This window comes from Periplaneta americana, chromosome 5 (assembly GCF_040183065.1).
Source record: "Periplaneta americana isolate PAMFEO1 chromosome 5, P.americana_PAMFEO1_priV1, whole genome shotgun sequence".
Classification (NCBI taxonomy): Eukaryota; Metazoa; Arthropoda; class Insecta; order Blattodea; family Blattidae; genus Periplaneta; species Periplaneta americana.
In genome coordinates, this window is record NC_091121.1 from 158,511,712 (window position 1) to 158,535,689 (window position 23,978).

Genomic DNA, 23,978 nt, shown 5'->3' on the forward strand with positions numbered 1-23,978 from the left:
TTTCGGCATATACTTTTGACATCGTGTCTTGTAATCTTTTGCCATCAACAGAGATGGTGTCCGAGCCTCTGCTTGAGATCGACGTCGATACTATTGAATCATCTTCAACACTCGTTTTGATGAAACGTACTGATTAGACAAGCCTACAATTCACCTACTGCTTACTGCTACCGGAAGAGCACTCATGAACACCGAGCGCTCGTCCTCAGACCCGATCGCTCGGTGTGTTGCCTTACTTCGTGATTTATCGGAAATATTCGTAGATGGTCGTTATTCATTCCGTCAGTGCCTTCCTGGACTGATAACGATATCCCGCGCTCGCTCTCTTGCAGGTCTCTGCTTCATATTACTTTTCGTAATTGTTACATACATTTTCTTTGCTTTAGTGAGACAAAATCAATTCTGACATTAAGAATGAATTTACAATAATGCTTTATATACGCATTGCTGACAACTGCAAAGATAAAATTGATAGCAATCTGATGATTGTAATAATTAGTGAAGACATGTGGACAATAAAAAAATTTATTTGATAAAACCTTAAAATTTCCAATACATTTTAACGCCTATTCATTTATTAGGTCTAAATTAAAAAGCTAATTTGTATTTTTCTATCAACACAAAGAGGAAGGACTCAGGCCTAGTAAAGAATGTTCTTGACTCACGTTTTATGATCCCTCGGAAATCGAAAGTACGATTTGGAGCAATTTGTAATGCTGTAATTTTGTAGCAATTATAAACAGCACATATACACACTGACATTTTAACACAGCATTAATTAATAAAACTCTTAACTAGCCCAGCAACAATATACGTTGCAGTTGATTACAGCTTGTTTCGCGAGTATCACCACAGCGGCCGCCTAGATAGCAGCACCAGCGTCGTTCAAGCGCAGAAGTGCTAGCTGTCCGGTATTAAGGTATTTGTATTTTTAAGATATTTGTAAGGTTTTTTTTTTTTTTTTTTTTACTGGTCTGACCCAATATTTTGGGTTTGCCCTGTGACACAGAATAGCTCACAATAAAATTTAAAATGAAAAATTATATAAACAGTTTTCAGAGAAAATTGATTAAGACATAAAAACAAATTTAGAACCAAATATAATTTAAATTGAATGTACACCATAAAGATGCTGACGAAATATCACTACAGAAAATTCTGTTATGGTGGTGACGATGGCATCTTGAAGATCTCTCGTCAGCTTGTATTTTTCCCTCCATTTTACAAAGGCTTTCGGAATGGTGCCTCTCGCTCCGAAGAAGAGACCGGTAACTGTGATTTTTTTCTATGTTATATTTCGCCGATAGGTACTGAATCGTGGGCACGTAGATTTTCTTTTTCTCTTCGTTCACTTCAGATGGTTGAGTGGCTGAGATTTCAAATCTGATAGTAGGATAAATTATTTCGGCTGTCTGTTTATTTCTATTTATAGCTATGATATCGATCCTACGATTGCTTCCACCATCAGCAATACAATGAACTTCCTCGTGAACGTCTAGATTTTTGGATCGAAGTGCATCTGCGATCATAGAACATATGATGTTGTGACGTTTTATTCTGAATACTTCTCCCTGTGGGCAACTCCCAAGCACATGTGGTAAAGTTTCATGCTCACTGCAGTGCCTACAGTGGGTTGTGCCTGTAGAGCAACCAGGAAGACAACGTACTGGCTTAAATTGACTATTTCGTTTATATGACGTAATTCCATTTTCGACCCATGAAGTGTAATGAAATTTTGAATTCCAACCAATCACAGTCAGATTTTGAGATAATTTCTGCAGCTACATTTATCGCTGTCAATTTATCGCATGGTCGTTCTTTTGTTTAGTCGTTGTCGCCAACTGTTTCCCCGTAAATTGATGATCATGAATACATTAAGATGCAACTACACGGTGAAACTTTTCTTTCAACTTTAAAGCAATGAATGCAAGATTGACATTTAATATTAATTAATATATTTACGCAGTGAAGACGACGTTCAAAACGGCGCACCATGTAGACACAAAATCTTTATGCATCTTAATTGAACGTACCTTTTAAACTTGATTCTTTAATATTCTTCCCAGATTGCACGCATACGCGATTGGAATATTGAACTGTGTAGATGCAGCTTTAGTTCCGTTACACACTACAGCGAGAATGCGTTTGTCGAGCTATAAAAAATGCTTTCGTGTAGCACTCATTGTAAGTAACGGTCGAAACAAGGCACAGCTGACATTGGTCCTGCTTCCACAGGTAGGCCTAACGTAACCTATAAAATTGTAGCCTTTAATATTTGTATTGAAATTAAACAATTTATAGACGCTCAAATTTATGTAACATCATCGCATATCAAACTCAAAGACCTTGCATAGTAATAATGTCTTTGATCAAACTGCCTTTCGTATGGCGTAATAAAATTCGTGTTTTAATTAGGCCTATCTATACAGAGATGGCTTCACTGTGTAGCAACATGTCTCACTGTGAATACCTAAGCATTGATATATAACTGTCCCCACTGTTACTGTTAAATTAAATTATGATTTCAGCAGATAATGAAAATGTATTTGTTATAATAATAAGAGAAAAGTGCAGTACATGTAATTAACAATGTTAAACCTGTATTTCGCTTTTCGCAATTGGCATTACTGAATAATAACAACGAATTTCTTTAATGCAATAATCGATATTCATCTATGAGTATTTCAACTTCACAATGTCTGAATAGGTTAAGTATTCGTTAATATACAATTATTAACATTTTGTGATCGAATTTTAGGGATATATATCATTTAAATTTTTATTTTATTCACGAAATAGTCCTAATAAATGTCACTCGAGGTCTGAGATTTCCCAGATAAATCCACACGCTTCGCTCGTGGATTTATCGGCAGATCTCAGACCTCTCGTGACATTACTACAGATGAAACTTCATTTTTCACACTAGTTTATTAAATCTTGTCGGACTGTAAAGAAAACAACTATCGCAATGTCCATATTTTATATGTTGTACAATATTGTAGTATTGGGAAATTTTAATTTTCCTACCAATGATAGCATAATTAATCAATTTTATATTCTTTATAAAATGTAATTTGTCTTGTAGCCTAAATTGTTTGTTACATCCCTACTAATAATAAATCTTTAGCCAAAATATTTCTGGTAATTTTCTATTTTCCAAAAATAATTGATGTTAACATGTATAATTAACCATCCTGAAACCGAAAATCGCTTTTTTGACATTTTTGTTTGTATGTCTGTCTGTCTGTCTGGATGGATGGATGGATGGATGGATGGATGTTTGTTACCTTTTCACGCTATAATGGCTGAACCGATTTATATGAAAATTGGAATATAAATTAAAGTTCGTTGTAACTTAGATTTTAGGCTATATGGCATTCAAAATACTTTATTTAAAAGGGGGGTTATAAGGGGCCTGAATTAAATGAATCGAAATATGTCGCTTATTATTGATTTTCGTGAAAAATATTACATAACAAAAGTTTTTTTTTTAATAATTTGCGATAAGTTTTATTCCTTGAAACATTTTGATAGGACTGATATTTAATGATATAAATGAGTTTTAAAATTAAAATAACTGCTATCTAAGGCCGTATAATGAAATAAAAAACAAATGACTTCGTCTATAAGGGGCCTTGGACAACAACAATCGAAAGCTATTAAACATAGCCTAAGAGAATGTTTCTGTGTTTGTATGAAGTAATATCGGAAGCTAATTAATTGTTTAACTATTATTTCACCATAGGAAAGTGTAGTTTCTCTAGATGTACAGCACATAATTCTACAATGTTATTACAGTAACTTCTGAAACATATAGCAAGTAAAATAAAGTATACACATTAAAACTAAATGATATGTCAATCTCCATTAAACTATGGTTGCCTGTAATAACAAATTAAGAAACATGTTAAAGGAATTGTCATTGCACCAAATGATTGCTCTCTGGACCAAAATGTCCGCATTTTAATTATTTAAATACAATTTAAATTAAGTAACATATTAAACGATTTATCCTTCTATCAAACACGAATGTTCCCTGGATCAAATGTCCTATTTTAATTATGTAATTACTTTATATTTATTTCTGACAGGTGCAGCGAAGCGCACGGGTACGGCTAGTATCCAATAAAGTTTTCAATGATAGCCTACCTAACTAGGGTTTCTATTAAAGGAAAAAAATTAAATTAAATATAAATATTCATTTAGAATTGATTAGGAGGCCGATTATTAAACCCTGGCTGGGACGGCTATCAAATATCATATCTCTTAAAATTATAGCATAATATATTACAGCCTCTTAACCTGTTGTATCCTATAGGGTACTTTGCGAATTAATGTCTATAGATCCCCTCCCTTCAAGCTGGCTTCGTTCAAGCAATGCCTCCGCCAGAGCGGTCATTGGTCCTAGTCCCCCACATACCACATGCGCAGAGGTCTTGTTTCGTCTTTCTACTTTATAAACTCCTGGGACGGACCATAATCTAGCTCGTTGATATGTGCATCGCAGAATGAAATATTATAAATTTCATCATATTTTAGGGTTCTCTTTCGAATGGTGTATAAATTGTTTGGAAGTTTTTTTAACATTGAGTGATGTTCCATTGGAAGCATTGGAAGCTGACACTGTAACAAGCTGGATGTATCACTAAAGAGAGTTTTACTTGGTTATGATTAGCGACGAGAACTTCCAGGACGAAACGAAATTAAATGATGGTGACAGACTACGTCACTAATCGCGATTATCGACCTAATCGCGATCGGGTTTGTAGTGTGTCACCGTCCCGATCGCGATCAGGAGCTAAATCCTGTTTCCAGAACAAGATAATCGAGCTGAGGCACGGCCCAGTGGACGAAAGTAACATTTTAGTAATCTCTGGTTTCGAATCACCTTGATTTATATTATTTAGGAAGTCGTGATAGCTTCTGCTGTAGAATTTTGTTACCCCTTCCATTGTATTATATGAAATAGAAACGGAAATGAATGGCTAGAAAATGAATTTGGCTACTATTAGGCGTAATGGAGAAATTTAATGCAGATGTGAGAAAAGTAAAAAGAAATATATTAACAAATGACAGACGAATTATTCATATTTCATATATATAGAGAGCAATAGAAGGCTGCTGAAAGATGTTTCATTTCAATAAATAATGGATTACAAACTGGAACTGGTATCTTTTTCAGATTTTCAATTTCAGTCTCCATTACGACGCTATCGTTGAGGTTAAGGTTGAATTTTAAAATATGTTTTATTACAAAATAATATAAATTTTTGGCATGATATAAATTTTATAGGTATGATATAAATTTTATAGGTTATAAAATCTCTTTTCAAAATAATATAAATAGTAATGATATAAATTGTATCAGTTTACATTGTAAAGCATATAACAATTTTAACAAATAAATTCCCATATCAAGCTGCACGAAACAACAAAAAACAAAAGGAAAAAAAAACAATGAACAAACATCAAAACAAAGTATGAACTTTAGGTGTTGTCCAGGAGGGAAACAAACATATACGTATGTACATAGAGACAATTCTTTCCTCTATGGTAATTCAGCTGTTGACCAGACGGGACCAAGTGTGTCGCCACATTTTCGGTAATCGCGATCGGGCCTGATCGCGATAAGTGCTAATCGCGATTAGTAATGTAGTCTGTCACCAGTATAACCAACAAGAGTGCAAACTAATTCCTTTTCTAGTGCACACTAGCTCAGACCTATAATAATTGTATTAAAATCGCGTTTTCCAAGAAGACTGAATCTTATTAAACTTCGTGTTTCTGTCTGGTTGATCATATTTGAATGTCGATTTCGAACAATCACTTCCGGTGTTCGGAGGGAACGGCGCGGAGCCCACGTTCTTCAGCATGCTGTCTCGCTTTAACAAGTCTCATCTGGATTGCCCGCAGCATTTTCCTTTGTTTCATTTGTAGTGATGAATGGAAATGCTACACATTTGATATCCTGTTTCGATTACGTACCACACTCTTCAGATCCTTGCAGATGATAAATTACACAAGATTATCTCTAGCATGCAACGGAAATTGTTATGTTCTACGCTATGTAATTGATTTTATGACGTATATGAGGAAGAATATAGGACTACGGGAGAAACAGATATTCATGTTGATGAATCTTAATGTGAAATACCTTGTGCTACAGGTAGGGGATTAATTAATCCAATGTGAACACTCATGTCTGTAGAGATGAGATCATTGTATTGGATGCTACTGTTTAAATAGGATTAAAGTAATCACATTTTGCGTGGAGAATGTACTCTTGAATTCGAATCCCTTCTCGGGCATGGATGTTTATCTGTTACCTTGTAATGTTTAGCGTTTCCTTACGTAGTAGTCTCCGGTAGTACCGAATATACGTCACTGGAATTCTCCTATATCTCTCTAAAGCCTAATTATTTCCTTGTCTCTGATCGGATCAAAAACTCTGATATAACTGATATTTAACCCTTGCGGTGAATTTCGGTGAAGTCCGGAGGGCCTAATTAGTCAAATCCACTCTCCTCACCTCTACGCCGGGGCCCCCTGGGATATTTTTAAGATTTGAAAGAGAGAGTGGTGTGCGGAAAGCAACGCGAAGATACCACATTTATCTTTCCCAAGAAAACCCGCAAACATGCTGAAGAAATCAGATATCAGATGATAGACGACATTAAGATATATGGATAATAAGAGAAGACAAAGGGGAAGACAGAAAATAGGAAATATTAGAGAAAGCTGTGTTTGCAGTGAAATACCTGCCCTTGGGCAGAACACTAAATGAATGAATGAATATCTCTCTACAGCAGTGAGATCGAGGATTCCGTAAAGACACTGAAAAATAGGAAGCCACCAGGGATAGACCAGTGAGATGATGTAACATGAAGTCAGTGAATTAATCACAAAGGGTGCTGTACATAGACATTTCGCTAGCCCGCGCTACGAGCGTGCTAAACTAGCCCCGGCTATCGAGTGATTACTTGTACAGGATTCATACCATATCATATCGCTAAAACTGGTTTATGAATGCGAAAAACATTAGTTCGCTCATCATCCACCGGAAGCCCGCGCTAAGAATGTATATGAATATGGCCCAGAGTTTTTAAATTAATATGGAATATTTTTAATAACTCTAAAATAACCACTGCATGGCAAACTGTACTTAAATTTAATTTTTTTTAAGTAGATAATTTACAAAATACTACGGGGGAATAATCGCCCCCAATACACTTTCAAAAGTAACAACAATAGTAATATGCGTTACAAGAGCGGTATGTTGAAGTTTTCATGATCGAGGAAAAGTTTGAAAAAGCGAAACGTAGTTGAGCTTTTTTAATTTCCGAGAATTGAAAGAAAACATACCGCTCGTGTATCGTACATTATTTTGTGCGAAGATCGTTTATTACATACCTGAAAGAGGAATTTCTAATTAGTTGCAATGAAATCTCCGTCTTGGTTTCTGTTCAATGACGGCAATTTTGGAAAACAAAAATATCTATCTTCAACATTGTTGCTTTAAAATGTTTTCTGTGTTTACTATACTCCAGCAGGCCGTGATATACGTCTGTCTTTTTTTCCCCAGTCTATAAATGCGAACTTAAAACAAACGGTTTCCTTAATGTTACATGCATCACGAAATGCAGTAACTTTAGTGGAGTTGTAGAGTTTACTTAATTTTTGCAAATATTTAAAAACAATAATTAACAGTGCAATTTAGGTGAAATTGCAATTGTAAGTTTCCAATTTATAATTATTACTATATTGAACGTCTCTAAAAATAATATGTTAAAAGCATAAAGCAGTAAAATGAATATGTCACTTAAGCGGTAAGAAGAGGGAAATTGTTATGTGTGTTCGGTTGGGAATACTGAATATGGAATTTTAGACTTACCGCGGATTGGTTTTGTGCGGAAACCAAGCAAATACGCACGATCTCGCACAAAAGTAATTCATAATTGAAACACGTACAGTAATTTCAGTAAGATTTCGTGTAGGACGATAATGCACCGATGTCATTTTTATTGTCAAATCACAGAAAAAAGACACCAGAATATAATAAACCAGTATTTTTAACGTTTTATTGACTAAGAGAATGCTTTAGATAATTTACAATTAAACATAGTTTTACAAACTTTAGATATGAAAATTAATAAAAATTTTTTCTAATATTACGATGTGATCATATAAGTCATTCAGTTGAAATGAAGTCCGTGAGAATAATAATTTAACTGATATGAAGGAACGTAAGAATCATTTAGCTGATATGAAATTGTTGAGAATTGTAATAATATCAAGGGGTGTTCATAATACTTATTTAAGAAATGAGTATCTTATTACGTTTCTTATTACAATACGAGATTGGAAAATTTTCAAACGATGCCGCAGACTGAGTATGATAACCAGTCGAGTATTGTAATATGACGATACAATATGTATATCGTACAACGTTTGATCTACTTTGATAAAAAATCAATTTTAAATACAAATGACTGCATTAGTTTTATTAGTTCCGAACATATCTTTTGTGAAAAGGCGACTGTATTATTATGATTAGTTTCTTTTTGTCAGAGGCGACTCTTTTATAGCCTGTCTGCTTAATTTCGAACACGATAGGTTTTTGTTTATAACAGGAAAACAGCAGTACTAGAAGAAATAAACAAACAATATTAAAATGAGTTTAAACCAGGATGCATATATCGAAAATGCTGCGAGTTCTTCAATTGAATGCTTAGTACCATCGCATCCCCCGTAAGATATGAAGTGAAATATAACACATTTGAAGATTGTTGTTCCAAGAACTATGTAAAAAGTGTGTCGAACATGTTGTTGTTGATATTTTATAATAAATAAACCAACTACGTTTTATTTTATTTAATATATGGTGCACATTACGCAACCAGTTAGGTAATATCAGTATCATTACCTAACTAGTTGTGTAATAGAAGTATCATTACCTAACTAGTTGCGTAATGAATGTGCTTACAACACTTTTGTTAGTGATGTAAAGTCCACATTACATAATCAAAACGGGTAAAAATAATTTACCTGATATGAAATTGCTGAGATTAGTTTGTAATTATAAAATAACTTAGCTGATATAAAAATTCTGAGAATTTATTTTAATGATATGAAGAAGTAATCACAATTAATTTAGTTGCTATGATATTGTCAATAATAATTGTAATATCAGAAGCGATCATAAAAATGAGATATTAAATGATTTGTACTGATCGTAATGACATGAACTGAAGTGTCGGCCAGATTAATAGTAAGCCTACGAGGTGGAAGAACACTGGGTTTAAAATTTTAATTCTGTATTTATTTGAAAATAATGTCAAAGGCAGAATTAGACAAAACCGAGTGTTATGTTTGAATATATACATCACAAAATTGAAAAACGAACTTTTTACACTGTTGCATTTGTGTGTCGCTTTTGCGTACGTACAGTTAGAGAAACTAATTTATCTTGTATGTAAGGACTGTTATAGTTGCATCACTTTGTGACATTCAATTGAAGCTTATGAAAGCGTACCAAACTATCTTGTAAGTTTACAATTTAACACATAAGATTTGAAACCTTTATACCGAACTCTCAAAGGGTGCGCTTTAGAATAATTTATTGTATCCGACGTGACGTTTAGAAAGTTTGAGAGTTGTGTGTATTGTATACTCCTAGGAGTTGTATTCAATCACGTTGCTCATACTGAAGTCAATTTCATTAAATTTTGTACCGAGAAAGGTCTGTATGATTTCCTTCTAACACACATCGGAAAAAGAGGAAGACGAACTTCTCAATGGCGCTCTAGCTAGACTTCCCAAGTCGAAGAGTAGTCAAAATCCGTGCCCTAATGGACATGTCTTGTCGTAGTACCCTATTCCTCCTGTCATGATTTCAACATTTGCACTTCTGCATTTGATATCATCCATAAAATGGAACAAGCTTATTTCCCTCAAGTTTCTCCACATAGCCTATATGATGATCTACGACTAAAAGATAGTGGTGTAACCAAGTTATGGACCTGATCAAGTGATCAAATAGCCTATAATTGAAGTCGCTGACTAACGGAAGCGGATTCATTGAGCACAATCAGATTTTTATTCTTTGCATCATTTTAAATCTGCAAAAATTACTCTACCCATTCATGTTGAGTTATCATAAAAATGAAATGAAAATATCAGTTGGTAAAACAAAGGCTATGACTGTCAGCAAAGAACATATTCGCTGTAAACTGGAATTGCAAGTAAAGATCATAGAACAAATTATGAGATTTAATTATCTAGGAACAGAAATAACTAGTAATGGTGCTCTTTAATATGAGGTACAGCAACAAGTTCATAAAGCTGCAGAAATTTCAGAATGACTAAAAGACACAAACTGGCAAAATAAATATTTAAGAATGGAAACAAAAGTAAAAATTTATAAATCTGTTACAAGACCGATACTCAGTTGAAGCAAAAGCTAACAGTGTAAGAACAGAACAAATTACTGAATCCACTGAAATGAACATAGTAAGAAAAATAGCTTAAAAACTAGATTTGATCGTGTTAAGAATGACGACATTAGAGAGCAGTGTGAGGTTCAAGCTATAAGAGAATGGAACAAAGGAGAGATGACAAAATGGAAGGAACATGCTGATAGAAGATAGGATAGTGAATATTGTAAAGGACAACTCTCCGAAAAGGAAGAAGAGCCTCTGAAGACCCCCTAAGAGAAGGCTAGATTCTTGCCTCTAAAAGAACAGGCTTGGTAGCCTGTAAGGAAGATAGAAGAAGAAGAAGAAGAAGAAGAAGAAGAAGAAGACCATTTTAAATTAATCATCGCTCATTTGTCCGTATCGCTTCTTCTCGCATGACCAGATTCCGTCCAGAAATCTGGCCAGAGAATTCTAGACGGATTTATTTACGGGCCAAGATCAAAATAAAGAAAGCCATGACAAAATATCGATTGCAAGGCCTCCAGTCGCGGTAATATTGAAGGTGTAAATGAAATGAATGATGTGAAGCTTATTTTGTTGTTTTACTTTCTAATTCTAAAGATAATGCAATTAAAATACATCCTCCCCAGGGCTTCTCATTTTTTAAATTGGTTTACTAAAAGGAAGTAGGCTATTACCCTCCCTCTAGTGGTAACAACACTATTATATGAACTGTTCTGAAATGAAAAGTGAGCGATACTACTGAATTACAAATCGAAACGCGCTGAACTAATCCGTTCGGTTAGTCAGCACTAGAGATGGACAACGATCGAGAAAACGAGACTAGTAACGCCCGCAAAGCCGAAAACCCGCACGACAATGCTGTATTACGTCGCGTCCTTGACGTAAAGACTGGTTGTGAGTCTTCCGAGACTCGATATTGATCATCTCCCGAAGTCCCGAAGTCAGCAGTTGTTTATACCTGACTGAACTTTTATCTACTTTGGCAACTGTTATATATGTATAAACAATGACGTAGTCTATTTGAAACATCTCTACCTTTCAGTGTATAAAATATCTGTTCCCTTGTCTTTATTGAATTACTAGGCCCTTATTAAAAGGCTAGGAATTTTCTTTTCAAATGTTTAAAATAAAGTGTGTAATCTCACGAGAATGACGAGCCGAGACTCGAAAGACAAATGCACTGCACACAGCGAGCGAGAGCGGCAGTTAGTTTTGTTCATCTCTAATGAGCACCTACTTTAAGGCTCCTGCCTGTGCAAACAACTAGCTTTAATGAGAGCAGGGACGCCAGTGTTACGTGACCGCCGCCTTCACCTCCAAGAAAATGGTTTCCTTGGATAGCGGTACCGTAATAATATTGGTCTATGAGTCACACACTGGGAAGGAAAGTACGACCGACTTGGCGGTAAACAGATATATATTTCTTTTATGGATCGAGATGATTTCACTGACCTATCAGTGGTCGAAAACTGCCTTATTAATCACCGGAAATAACCGGATGTCATTGGATTCAATTTTCAGTGGACGAACCCTGTACTGTTCGTACGAGACCCAACCTCAGCGCATTGCAGTCGTGGTAATTATAAGTTATTACAAAGATGGAAAGAAGCGGGAATGTCTTACAGCCTCTCCCATCCATTCTACCTCAGCTAGGCCTATATTCTTATTGACTTTTATTTTTAAAATGAACATAGGCCTATAGGCTATTTGGTATCTCGTGGGAATCCACCTGCGAGTGAGTGGAAGAAAAAAGTGGCTGGCAAGCTTCCCTTCCTCTCTACACTTCCACTTGTAGCTATTAGGTCACTTACCCTCACCATAATAGCCTTTTCTCACTATAAACTACGGCGCACTCAAGCATTTAGTTTGACCAGATAACGAATGGCCTATGACAATGGCAACTATACACAGAGTACTTTATGAGATAGTTTTCTGATTTTCTAGAAACCATATGTGTCGGTAGTTCAATAAACAACTTCAGTCCAAAAAAGTTAATTTTACAGGAGAGACATAAAACAATTTTTGTCTTAAACTGTGAATGCATCGGTGTCTTCAATCCGTGCAACATTAACCTCTCATATTGGGCTACTTTAAGTATAACATTCTGGATGATAATCTTTCTTGCTCTTTTTCTGCATCTTTTTTAATTTTGTGGATTCATGTTGTTATTGCAAGATAGGATTTTAAAGAAAAAATTGATACAAGTGAATTTTATCAATAGAATAACTCGATGTCCACATTTAACCAGAACAGGCTGCTTTTTATTAGCTTTGGCCAGGTGTTCGGACTGGACACTGTCCGGACGCCCTTTTATCCAGATAAAAAAAAATTGCACTTTTCTTAATTAACAAAAATTGCAAATGGTTGACGTAAATATAACGTTCATCTTTTATCCGAAACCAAACTGATATAAAGAAGAGAATAAGCCTACAGAGTTTACTAAAAACCTTGGGTTGTCAGAGGAGTAAAGCTGCCAATATAAATTTGTATTCATTGTAAATTGCGTAATATTGATATTTGATGCATATACAAGATAACCGCCGAACCACATATAAAGTAAGATATCTTAGTGAACATCGCAGACATCGGAAGGAAATACTTAGTTCCTGGTACTTACTTTTTTGTGACTGTGACTGTAGGATACATACACTTGTGAACTTGCAATGAATATGATAGAGTAACGTAAGTAAAAATTATTATTAGAAATTCTTTACCAAAATTTCTGCCACTGAATATACATTCTCTCTTTAACAAAATATGTTCTACTTCGGAAACTTGTGTCTAAAGGAATAGTTACATAAAACGGAATATGAAATTGCCCGAGGGGAAGAAAATTCATATTCTAAATGGTCATTAGTTTGTGGTGATTGTTCATTACACCACAACAATTGGGAGCAATTTAGATTGATAATTATTTCAACGAAATGTTCAATTTAAAATGCTCCATTATTATTTATGCCAAATTGCTGTATCCAATTTTAGAGACGATAATTTGCAATTTGTATTACTGTGTATTCAGGTATAATAGAGTTCATTTGTGAGTTTATACAACTAACAATTTTTATACATCTTGATTACAGAACTTTCAACACTATATCACTTCGGAATATGTATTATATGTCTGTCTCGTGTTAAATTCTATCGTACCTGATTAACATGTTTCGGCCGAAGAAGAAGACCCATAAAATGCCGAAACAGGTACGATAGAATTTATCACGAGAAAGATATATAATACATATTCCGAAACAATTTTTAGTTTACTCTGGATTGAAATGGTCTATTCTTCGATGTGAATGTGCATCTCTTTACCAGTTCCCATCAACCCTCCGTTCATGAAGGTAGTGATGCTGATCTCCTCAGTCGGTTGGCTCGTCAAAGGGGCGTGCTTCCTCACAGTATTGTTGTAATGTGCCACTGTTGTCGACTCCCAAGTTGATTTGGTGCATGTGGCATATCTTCTGGATGACGTAAGTGTTCCCAGATGTCTTCTGCTGGCGAGGCTGGTTCTGCAGCTGTTGCTCCCCAGTACACTACGTCCTCGACCGCTGACAGTGGCATTTTTGCAACAGATGCATAGCAGGTACCTATTGAAGTGCTTCCTGAACGTGCCGCTGACGCAGTACAGAGCTATGGGATTTATGCACGAGTTTATGAAGCTCAGGCAGAACCCGATGATACGGAACGCGTGCCAGAAACCGTTGAACTGCTGTGCAGCAGCTTCCTGGTCACTGTAGAACCACAGCATGAAAACATGCTGAGGAAAGAAGCAGACGGCGAATACTATGACGAAGGCGAGGACCATCTTGGCGACTTTCTTCCTAGCTCTGACCTGTCTTGCTTGGCCCTGCATCTCCCCCGGCATGTTGCGGGTGCTGAGGATGAGATGCCTCGCCATCAGAAGGTAGAAGAACGAGATGACAACCAGTGGGACGGCGTAGTAGATGACGAATTTTGCGATCACCATCACTTCGGCATACTTCTCACCCCACGAAACTCTAAATGGGTAACAAACGTTGAAGCTTTTATCATCGCTGAGTTTGAATACCCTTATGTAAGATGCAATGGCAGCTGGCAGCGCGAAGATGATGGCAAGTATCCAGATGAGAACAGCAATGGATATGGTGAACCTCGTAGCTCTTCTTCCTCCTCCACCTGTGTGTAGCTTCCGCATGGGGTCAACAATCGCAAAGAAGCGATCTGCACTCAGGGCCGTCAGTGTGAACACTGACACGCCTATTGAAATGTCCTTAACGCATTCCGATAATTTGCAGATGAGTTCGCCATAAGGCCAGGAATCCACTGTGTATACTGTTGACGTGAACGGAACGCAGGTTACTATGACCAGGAGGTCCCCCAGCGCCAGGCTGAAGATGTATGTGTTGGGGACGTTCCTCATGTTGCGATGGCGTATGAATATCAACACTAGAGTGCCGTTTCCAAGGACACCAACGACGAAGATTATAGCGAATAGGACAGGTACGATGTAAGTCTCTGGACGTTCGGAGTAGTCCACATATGGGATTTCAGTTGTGGTGTTAGAACTGTTGACAGTTCGTTCGTAGGAGGGCGTTAATGTTATGTTTACCTCATCCATAACTGAGGAGAAATCTGTTGTATCGTCTATCACTTCCATATCGTACCTGATTACACTTTATACATTTATCAATGTTCTCAATCTCTTCACTTCATTTCTGGCATGACTCTTCTTGAGTATCTTCCAATGCCATGGCCTTCATTATAGCTATTATTGTTTCAGACATTACTTTTGTCACTCTGATAAGTGTTTCCGGAGGAAGAAAAATATTTCGACTGGTTGTAATGAAATTAACGGTGTTTTTTCCTAATTAAAAGTGTTAATGTGCACCAAACATATTTAGTACATTTATTAAGTTACTATAATTTCGTGTCTAGTGAAAAAGTATATATTCACTGGAAAAGTGTGTGCTTCAGCTTGACGAATAAAGGTTATTAAACTATACAGCTCATCACACAGTGTTTTTAGTATTAAGAAAAAAATTCGTTGTTCACTGCGTTCGATATTGATTATTGACAAATGTAAGGATATATAGAATTACTTTCATGTTAAAAACTTGATTTTGAATGTCACTACTTCATTTTGATCCATAATCATATAAAAGTACTTCAGACTCGGGAATTTAAACATATTTCAATAAATATTATTTATGTACTTAAGGTGACAGATTGAGAGGCGATGTACGTTTCTTGTTTCTGAAACACCTGACACAGATTTCACGGTAAACGCACTTCCTGAAGAAAGGAAACATCGATCTCGACATGTTTATCCCGGAAAATCTCTCGTGTCCCGCAGGGATCTGTCACCCTGAGCACGATGTTATAACTTTCACCTGTGTAATTTACGTCACTGGTTCTTGTAAGGAAGGTGACGCTTGTCTTCTCTTGAACAATCCAATTTATGGTGACGTCGCAGATAGGTTTTTTTTTCTAAATCGATTATATCTCCATGGTAGACATTTAACTCTATTTGTTGTACGTTGCCTCGTTTCTTCTATTTTGTTATTTCTCGAGAGAGATGACAGGCCGAGCTCTGTGCAGTGTCGTTTCCATGGTAATATTTAACATTCTGGTACTTCCCTCGTATGGATGAGCCTCGGGTTATTGCATTACGTCAGCCCTTGCTGCGCTTCAAGTCCCACTTTTTGTAATCATATACAATTGTTGTGTGGCTTTCTATTTTAAGTTTCTTTTATTCATCTGTTCTTCACAATTGTATATAAGTTGGTTGTCAGGTCGATCTCGCTGAGAATGCACATTTCTTCCTCTTCTAGTTCAGATCCCAGCCTTGTCGCGTATTTCTTTCTGAAAAGAAAGGAAACAAAATATTAGAAAAAACATGAACCATTACACGAATGGATGAAAGGAATTGTCAGTAATGGATTGGTGTTTTTATTGATTCCTACGTACATGCAATTAAAGTCTTTTATTCAGACCTATACAATGAAAGAGAATACGGAATCAATGTTATATATCTCTGAAGCAATATATTGTAGTTATTCCTTTTGTACAATACACAGTGCTATGAGAATTGCATAGTGTTAGCAAGGCTTTGATGTCTTTCAAAATAGTAGTAATAATAAAATACCTGGAATAATATAACTTGTAAAATAGAAGAGAGAGAAAAACTGGTATTGTTTCAGAGATGTACAAAAATGAATTGGTTTCTTTCCTCCTTTTTAATTATGAAATAAGATTATAATTGCAATCAATAAATGAATCGCACTTTTTAGAAAGGAACTAAGTCAAAATGTTCTATTTTTCAGGAGAGCAAAATAACTTACTTTCATGAATAAATACCAGTGTACCAGTGCCGTAATATAAACATCAACTCGATGTTACAGATACAGGGGAAAGGTTTGTTTAAGTTCCTTCCTTTGTTTATCTTTGCGTCTTGGAAGTATTAATCATTTCATCAGAAGAAATAAAAATGACAAATTTTGACTTAGTTCCTTTCTAAAAAGTGCGATTCAAATATTTTCTGTATAATGATCGCCGGTCGGGACGAGTTGCTTGGGTGAGGTTTTTTCAGGGTTTTTCCCTCATTCCTATGAATGAATATCAGGTAACTTTATCAGGCGACTGGAACCCCACTCATCTTAGCCACTTCCTTTCCTCCCCTATCATCATTTCATTCATCATCCCGTTACTTATTCTGGTTTTCAGATCGCTCTACAGGCGGCCCTTCGAAGCTGCTGGTTCTCTCGACCGGCCTCCGTGGATTGTATTCAAGTGATAATGGATAGATACTGCAACCGGGGCAGACTTTTCGGGGGAGAACTTCCGCCTCGGACCGTTAAGGGAGTCTCGGGTGGGGGTTGCCGAAGCAGGAGTGGTACATGGACTCTGTTGGCTATAGGGACCGGTCGTTAAGGGGGTCAAGTGGTTAGGTAGGTGCGCGTAGAGGATCGGTGGGCATCAACTCATCCCATATCGGGGGTGTACAATAGACCTCAGGTCGTAGTGCGTGGGATGTTACCTCCCTCCCTCCTAACAAGGAAAAAATGTCACAACGCTGTATCAACTACTATGTTATACAGGATGTTCCCTGGCTGGTGTTACAAACTTTCAGGAATGAAGGGGAAGGGCACATGTATCAATTTGAGATAAGGAACTGAGTCGAAAGTTATAAGCAAAATTGTTGTGTGGAAATGGAATTGTAATTTCGCACCACGTGCCTTCCTTCCATTAACCTTTGGAACAGTCGGGGAAAGATGGTATGGGCCGGATGTCTCCTACGTGGGTACTTGCCCCGATACAATCTGTGAGCTTGTCTACTGTTCCCATTGGCTCATCCCTATTCGAAAATCAAGTCTGCTTATTCCGCTCTCGTGTACTCCTCCATTTCACTAGGATTGATCGACTGAACACTGCAACTTATACACATACACTGCTGTCTACAGACGTGCATATCAGGGCCGACTATGTCCGTTACACATTACTTAATAACAGTAATCTTTCAGTTGTTACCCTTAACAACACGCTAATCCCTTATTCATCTGTCGTAAAAAATCTTGGCTTCTTTTTTGATAATAATCTAAGTTGGAATTTTCAAGTTAAAGAAACGATAAAAAAAATCTGTTCCTCCATTCACTGTTTGAGTCGCTTGAGAAACTTCTTGCCCCAGCAACTAAAACTTACCCTAGTGCAAACCCTAGTAACGCCGCACTTCGATTATTGTGACGTTTTGTTAAGTGACCTAAGTTCTGAATTGTCAGTCAAGTTACAGCGAGCTCAGAATATGTGCGTCAGATACGTGTGCAACATCCGACGGTATGATCACATATCACCATCCTTCGCAAGTCTCTCGTGGCTCCGACTTAAAGAACGTAGAACTTTACACTCTTTGTCTTTACTCTTTCGAATTCTGCACACTTCAACACCAAATTACCTTTCGTCTCGTTTCTCTTATCTATACTCTAACCACGACGTAAATACCAGATCACTTATCTGTGGCACGCTAAGTATACCTCTTCATAGAACATCTTGTTATTCATCATCTTTTACAATATCCACCTCGCGTCAATGGAATTCCTTATCACAAAGTATTAGGGGCTGGAAGACAATAAACACCTTTAAGAACAGCTTAAAAGATAACCTTATTAGCATTTCACTCCAATCATACTGATTTAAACTATCACTGACTACATTGTTACTTTTTTCTTTAGACATCATCCTGATTGTGCTGTATTTTAATTGTCTCGTAATAATCTCTTTCTATTACCTAATATTATTTGAAATATATTAACATTCTATGTATTTTAGTTTAATTCTGCTACACAGTTTATTTCAGTGTTTAATTAATAGTTCATAGTATTTTGTTGTTTAATTCGTAAATAACTTTTGTATACATGTAACTCTCATCTAAATCAAATTGTTGGATTCTTTGTAAGTTCATGCATATGTATATACACTTTTTGCTGGTTGAGTGGAAGAGAAGGCCTTACGGCCTTAACTCTGCCAGCTAAAATAAATCATTATTATTATTATTATTATTATTATTACGCTATCTGCATTGCTTTAGTGTAGTTTCCTGTCCCCACCCCTCAGACAGCGCACTGAATGAATAACTGTAAGTAGACAACGTAAACAACGTCAGATGAAACAGTATGTGTAAGATGTATATATAAATACACACAAATAAGGTGTACAGAGGAATAAAATTATTTCATTTCCACACAATTATTTTTGCGTGTAACTTTCGACTCAGTCATTTCCGGACCAGGGTTCCTTATCTCAAATTGATACATGTGCCCTTCCCCATCATCGCTGAAAGTTTGTAACACTAGTCCGGAAACACCCTGTATAGCTTGAATGGGTTTGGTAATTGCGAGATGTTTTTTTAGTAGATTATTTTACGATGCTGTATCAACATCTAGGTTATTTAGCGTCTGAATGAGATGAAGGTGATAATGCCGGTGAAATGAATCCGGGGTCCAGCACCGAAAGTTACTCAGCATTTGCTTATATTGGGTTTGCGAGATATTATTTGGCGAAACGAGGACTAGGTTGCACTATGTGATTAACTGACATTCTTCTTACAGTTGCAGAAAATCTCGATAAAACCCCAGTCAAGTTATACCTCAAGTGGGGAATCGACCCCTTACCAGACCGCAACTCCAGATAAACAGTAAAACACATTTACAATTTCAGTTAGGCTTATCGCCGACAATAAAGATGTATGTAAACTGGTATCTTTGAAGTATCAGCAAAGAAAAGTACTTGCAGAGTCTATGAAAAGATCATGGTTATAAAGACGATGATAAAAGTAATAATTATTAGTGTTACTATTATTGCTATAGTACCGAAATAAGAGATTATGTAACTAAAATAGAAAAAAAAAACAATATATACAGGGACATCATTTTATTTTTATTTCAATTTTTATTGTACCTGAGTTTTTGAATGTACTTCACTCCCACCCCTTCTACTAACGAAGTTCAAGTAGCCTTACGCTCATAGTAAACAGTACGTTCCAAAAATATGTTCGCGTTTTCCAGTGACGAAAGAGCTATCAATATTGAATCATTTTTGCACAGGTACTGTCGTCCATTTGCCTACGTCGTATCTCGGTTTCCCCCCACCAGTTTTTATTCGCCAGCTAGTGGCTGGGCTGTGTTAGCTCTTTTCTGAGAACATTAATTTCTGTTAGGAATTGGAATTCTACGTAATATTATACAACTGTTTAAAATAACTTAAATAAAAGGGCTTCGTTAAGTAATTAACTGTCACGTGATTTCCCTATTTTCTACGACCCTACGACATAACCACTTGGACGGACAGTAGATAGCATGTCTGAGTAATTTTATCTTTTCGGATCGGAGTGATGATTGTATTTATAATACGTAAGGTACTCTTTTATAGAGTAAGTACAGAATTATTTCAACATGAGTTACTAGTTACGAAGGACGAAACTGGTAATTGGAATTAAGTACAAAAGTCTATAGTGCGATAATATTCACATTAGAACTGAAGCCTGTATCGAAATTTTTGACCAACATTTTAAAAAATGTGTTTAAATATCCATATTATGATTATTTTTCAATCTAACTTCATTCTCTATATTGTACGCTAATGTGCTGTAGACAGTATAATACACACTGCATAATGAATACGTCCACATGGACAGCTCAGTTCATGAGCAAAAACACTCATTGTTAATACTGTACTGTATTTTGATTAAACAAAAACTTAATGAAAATGATTAAACTCAAAAGCGCAATATTTCCTAGTTTACGTAAATGGATGAACTACTTTTCTTCCCTCCTATACCTAGTAAAGTGATTTGTTTGTACATTACGCCAGTGTCATCGAACTCCAGTCGTGGAAGGGGGCAGCAAACGGCGTTGATCCAGAGGTATAGGCAAGTTAATATTAAAAATGTTAGTAAAAATAAAATGATGTCCCTGTACATGAGAAGATACATGTATTTGGAAGCGAGAGAAACCGGGCTTAGCATTAGTAGTAGCCACCGGTGCAGCTCAGTCGGCTATACCGCTTGTCTGCCGAACCAGAGTTGTGCTCGGGCGCGGATTAGTTTCCGGCTTGGGCTGATTACCTGGTTGGGTTTCTTCCGAGGTTTTCCACAACCGTAAGGCGATTATCAGATGATCTATGGCGAATCATCGGCCTCAACTCGCCAATTATTATCTCGCTATTACCAATTCCTGACGCTAAATGACCGAGTAGTTGATACAGTGTCGTTTAATAATCAAATAAAAAAAACAATAGTTTTCTCAGATTATCTACTTGCTTCTTCCTGATATATTAACAATACTAGTATCTTAACATTCTTCTGCTCCGCAAACTTTTCAGCTCGAAATTGAGAGTGTCGCAACTCGATTTAACGCATCTCTATCAACTGAACAATCTGTGTTAAATTGTATACCTCACGTCATTCTGTGACAGCTAGACAGACTGTTATCACGATAAGGTTCGCAGTGCGTGCGTTGCAAATTGGTGCCTGATGACGTCCATCTGGACACATTCCCATTCCCATACAGTACAGTAGTATAAAATATTGCTTGACCAGTAGTTGATGTGGGAGCAATAACTCATCCCTCGCACACATCAGTCTTAACTGAACGGATTGATTGATATTATTAACACATGAATGTGATGTTCGACTTTCCGCAATCAAGAAATACCGTCATATTAGCCTATGCAAGGTACAGTTACCCTTAAAAAGAATGAGACGATTCTTGGTCGTCGGAAGTTAAAGTTCTACAGCGCGGTTCACTCGATATCGACGTAACGATACATAACATGAGAAATAGTACAAGAATTGTTACAAGGACCACAACAAGGACAAGGACCAGAATAAGGATCACGAAGAAGACTGCCATTTAAGGCCAGGATTTCACAACATAGCTCGAATCACAAAATATCATTGCTTCACTGTACCGAATGGCAAATGCCTGCTAAGGGATCTACATTCTGGACTGCTGCTGTCACTGTCTTGTCTCGGTAGCTCATATAGTAGCGTGTTGGTTCCGCTGTATAACCGAAACGTCTCGTGTTCGATCCCGGGCAAAACGTTTTTTTTTATTGAGGTGTAATTAATTTGTTCAGAGTTCCTCGACTGTCTAATTTGTCGAAAAATATGAATAATTTATGCCCAATTTCTGGGTTTTACAAGTTGGCTGAACCTCGTCAAAAATATAAAAAAATAAAACTTACTTGGAAGTTAAAAGTATTCTTCCCCAAACAAAAATCATAAGAAACAAAAAGAGACCTGTTAACTTAAAATCTTGTCCTCATGCCATCAGCTTCTATTACAGATCTAAGTCGATCCGGCATGGATGTCACGAGATTGTGAAATAAGTTCTGATCCCCGGCGAGATCTTCCCAGGTGTCAACAACTTGATCCCGCAATTCGTCTCGATTTCGAGGGCGTCGGTGGGCATAGGGACTATCCTTCTCTTTTGCAATTCCACCCATAAATTTTCGATGACATTCAAATCAGATGACTTCGGAGGCCAATTAATGATTTCGATCTCGGGTCTCCTTTGAAACCATCTTTGAATGCTTGCAGCATAGTGCACGGGATGGCTATCCTGCTGGAAGAGCAATGTTCCTTCGGGAAAACGTTCTCGGGCGGAGGGAAGGAATATATTTTCCAGAATGTGCTCGTAAGTTCCCGCATTAAACCGGCCATAGATGCTTCTATAACGCCAGGTCCATCGTAAGACATCCACCCCCAACACGATATGCTAAAGCGCCCCGATCTTTCACGTCGGTGCACATAGCGCTGATCATGTCGGAGACCATCCTCAAGTTAGACACGGACAGGACCTTCGTAATCACTCGAGAAGGTTGTTTCATCGGAGAAAATTACATTTCTCCAATCGAAATCCACACGATTGGTAGCGATGGCAAGACGGTCGACAGCTTGTGCTTCCCCCAATATTTCCATTTGCGCAGCCCTCCGGCTCCTAATACCGTGGTTCCTCAACCTGCTGATCACAGTCTGTGAAGAGCAGGGAAAGTTTGATACTACTCTTATTTCGTTAGCAGTCAGAAAGGGGTCCTGTCGAACTGTCTCGAATAAGAGAGCATCCTCTTCCAATGAATAAATCCGCGGACGCCCAGGAATAGGGCGATTTTCGACCTCCCCTAAATTTTGGCAACGATAACACACCTCGCGGCTGTACTTCCAGGAACACCGACCAAACGGCCAGCAGATCTAGCCTCATATCCAGCCTCAACTAGAGCTATAACTCGCTGTCTCATGTCACGTCGGTTCGCCATTACGATGAGAAATGAGGGATGACGATAATACTTTAGTGTAGACAATGACTATTTAACGTGATATAGAATTATTGAAATAAGAGGCATCTTGCATAGTAAGAGTTAATAAATAACCCTAAATTAAATATCTAAATAACAGGATATAACAGGAAGTCCAACTGTTGCGAAACTAATCAAATTAAATCTAAGCTGAAGTAGCACAGCCATTGATAAATGTTTTGTACACAGAATTAGACTGAATTCCTATTCGACAGAACCTATAATCAATGGCTTGCCTGAACATGATAAACAAATCCTAAGTGTTTCCAATGTCACTGAACAATTTCAAAATATTAATTTAAAAACTAAGAAAGGATCGCAAATGTTGTATCTAATGATTATTTACATTTATGTCTACAAAATGAATCTTGGAAAAACGTATATGATACTGGTACTACTGATATTAAGAGTTAATGTATTGCATTTTTCACTTAATTTCATAATCACTTCAGTGGATTTTCTCCACTCAATGTTGTGAAAAAATTCAAAACTTAAAACATGTAGATAACGCAGGGACTTCAAAGTCTCATGTATTAAAAAGAAGAATCTATATGTAATGAGTTGCAATGTAATGATCCTCATGTTCTTAAATACTGCAAGGAGTACAGTGTAATTTATCAAAAATTATGAAAGAGGGAAATAGAATATATTTGAATAGAAAACTACAAAATTCATATAATGCAATTAAATCTATTCGGAATATTATTAAATTTAAAC

General features: G+C 36.7%; 1 protein-coding gene across 1 annotated transcript in view; it reads right to left on the reverse strand.

Moving 5' to 3' along the window:
• Positions 1–345: 345 nt before the first annotated feature.
• LOC138700254 (neuropeptide CCHamide-1 receptor-like) overlaps positions 346–23,978 on the reverse strand; it is a 1,055,160-nt gene continuing 1,031,527 nt past the window's right edge. Inside the window, exon 5 of the mRNA XM_069826747.1 lies at positions 346–16,277. Coding sequence (XP_069682848.1) covers positions 13,717–15,072 — 1,356 coding nt within the window. The 5' untranslated portion in view covers positions 15,073–16,277 and the 3' untranslated portion in view covers positions 346–13,716. The remainder of the gene's footprint in view (positions 16,278–23,978) is intronic.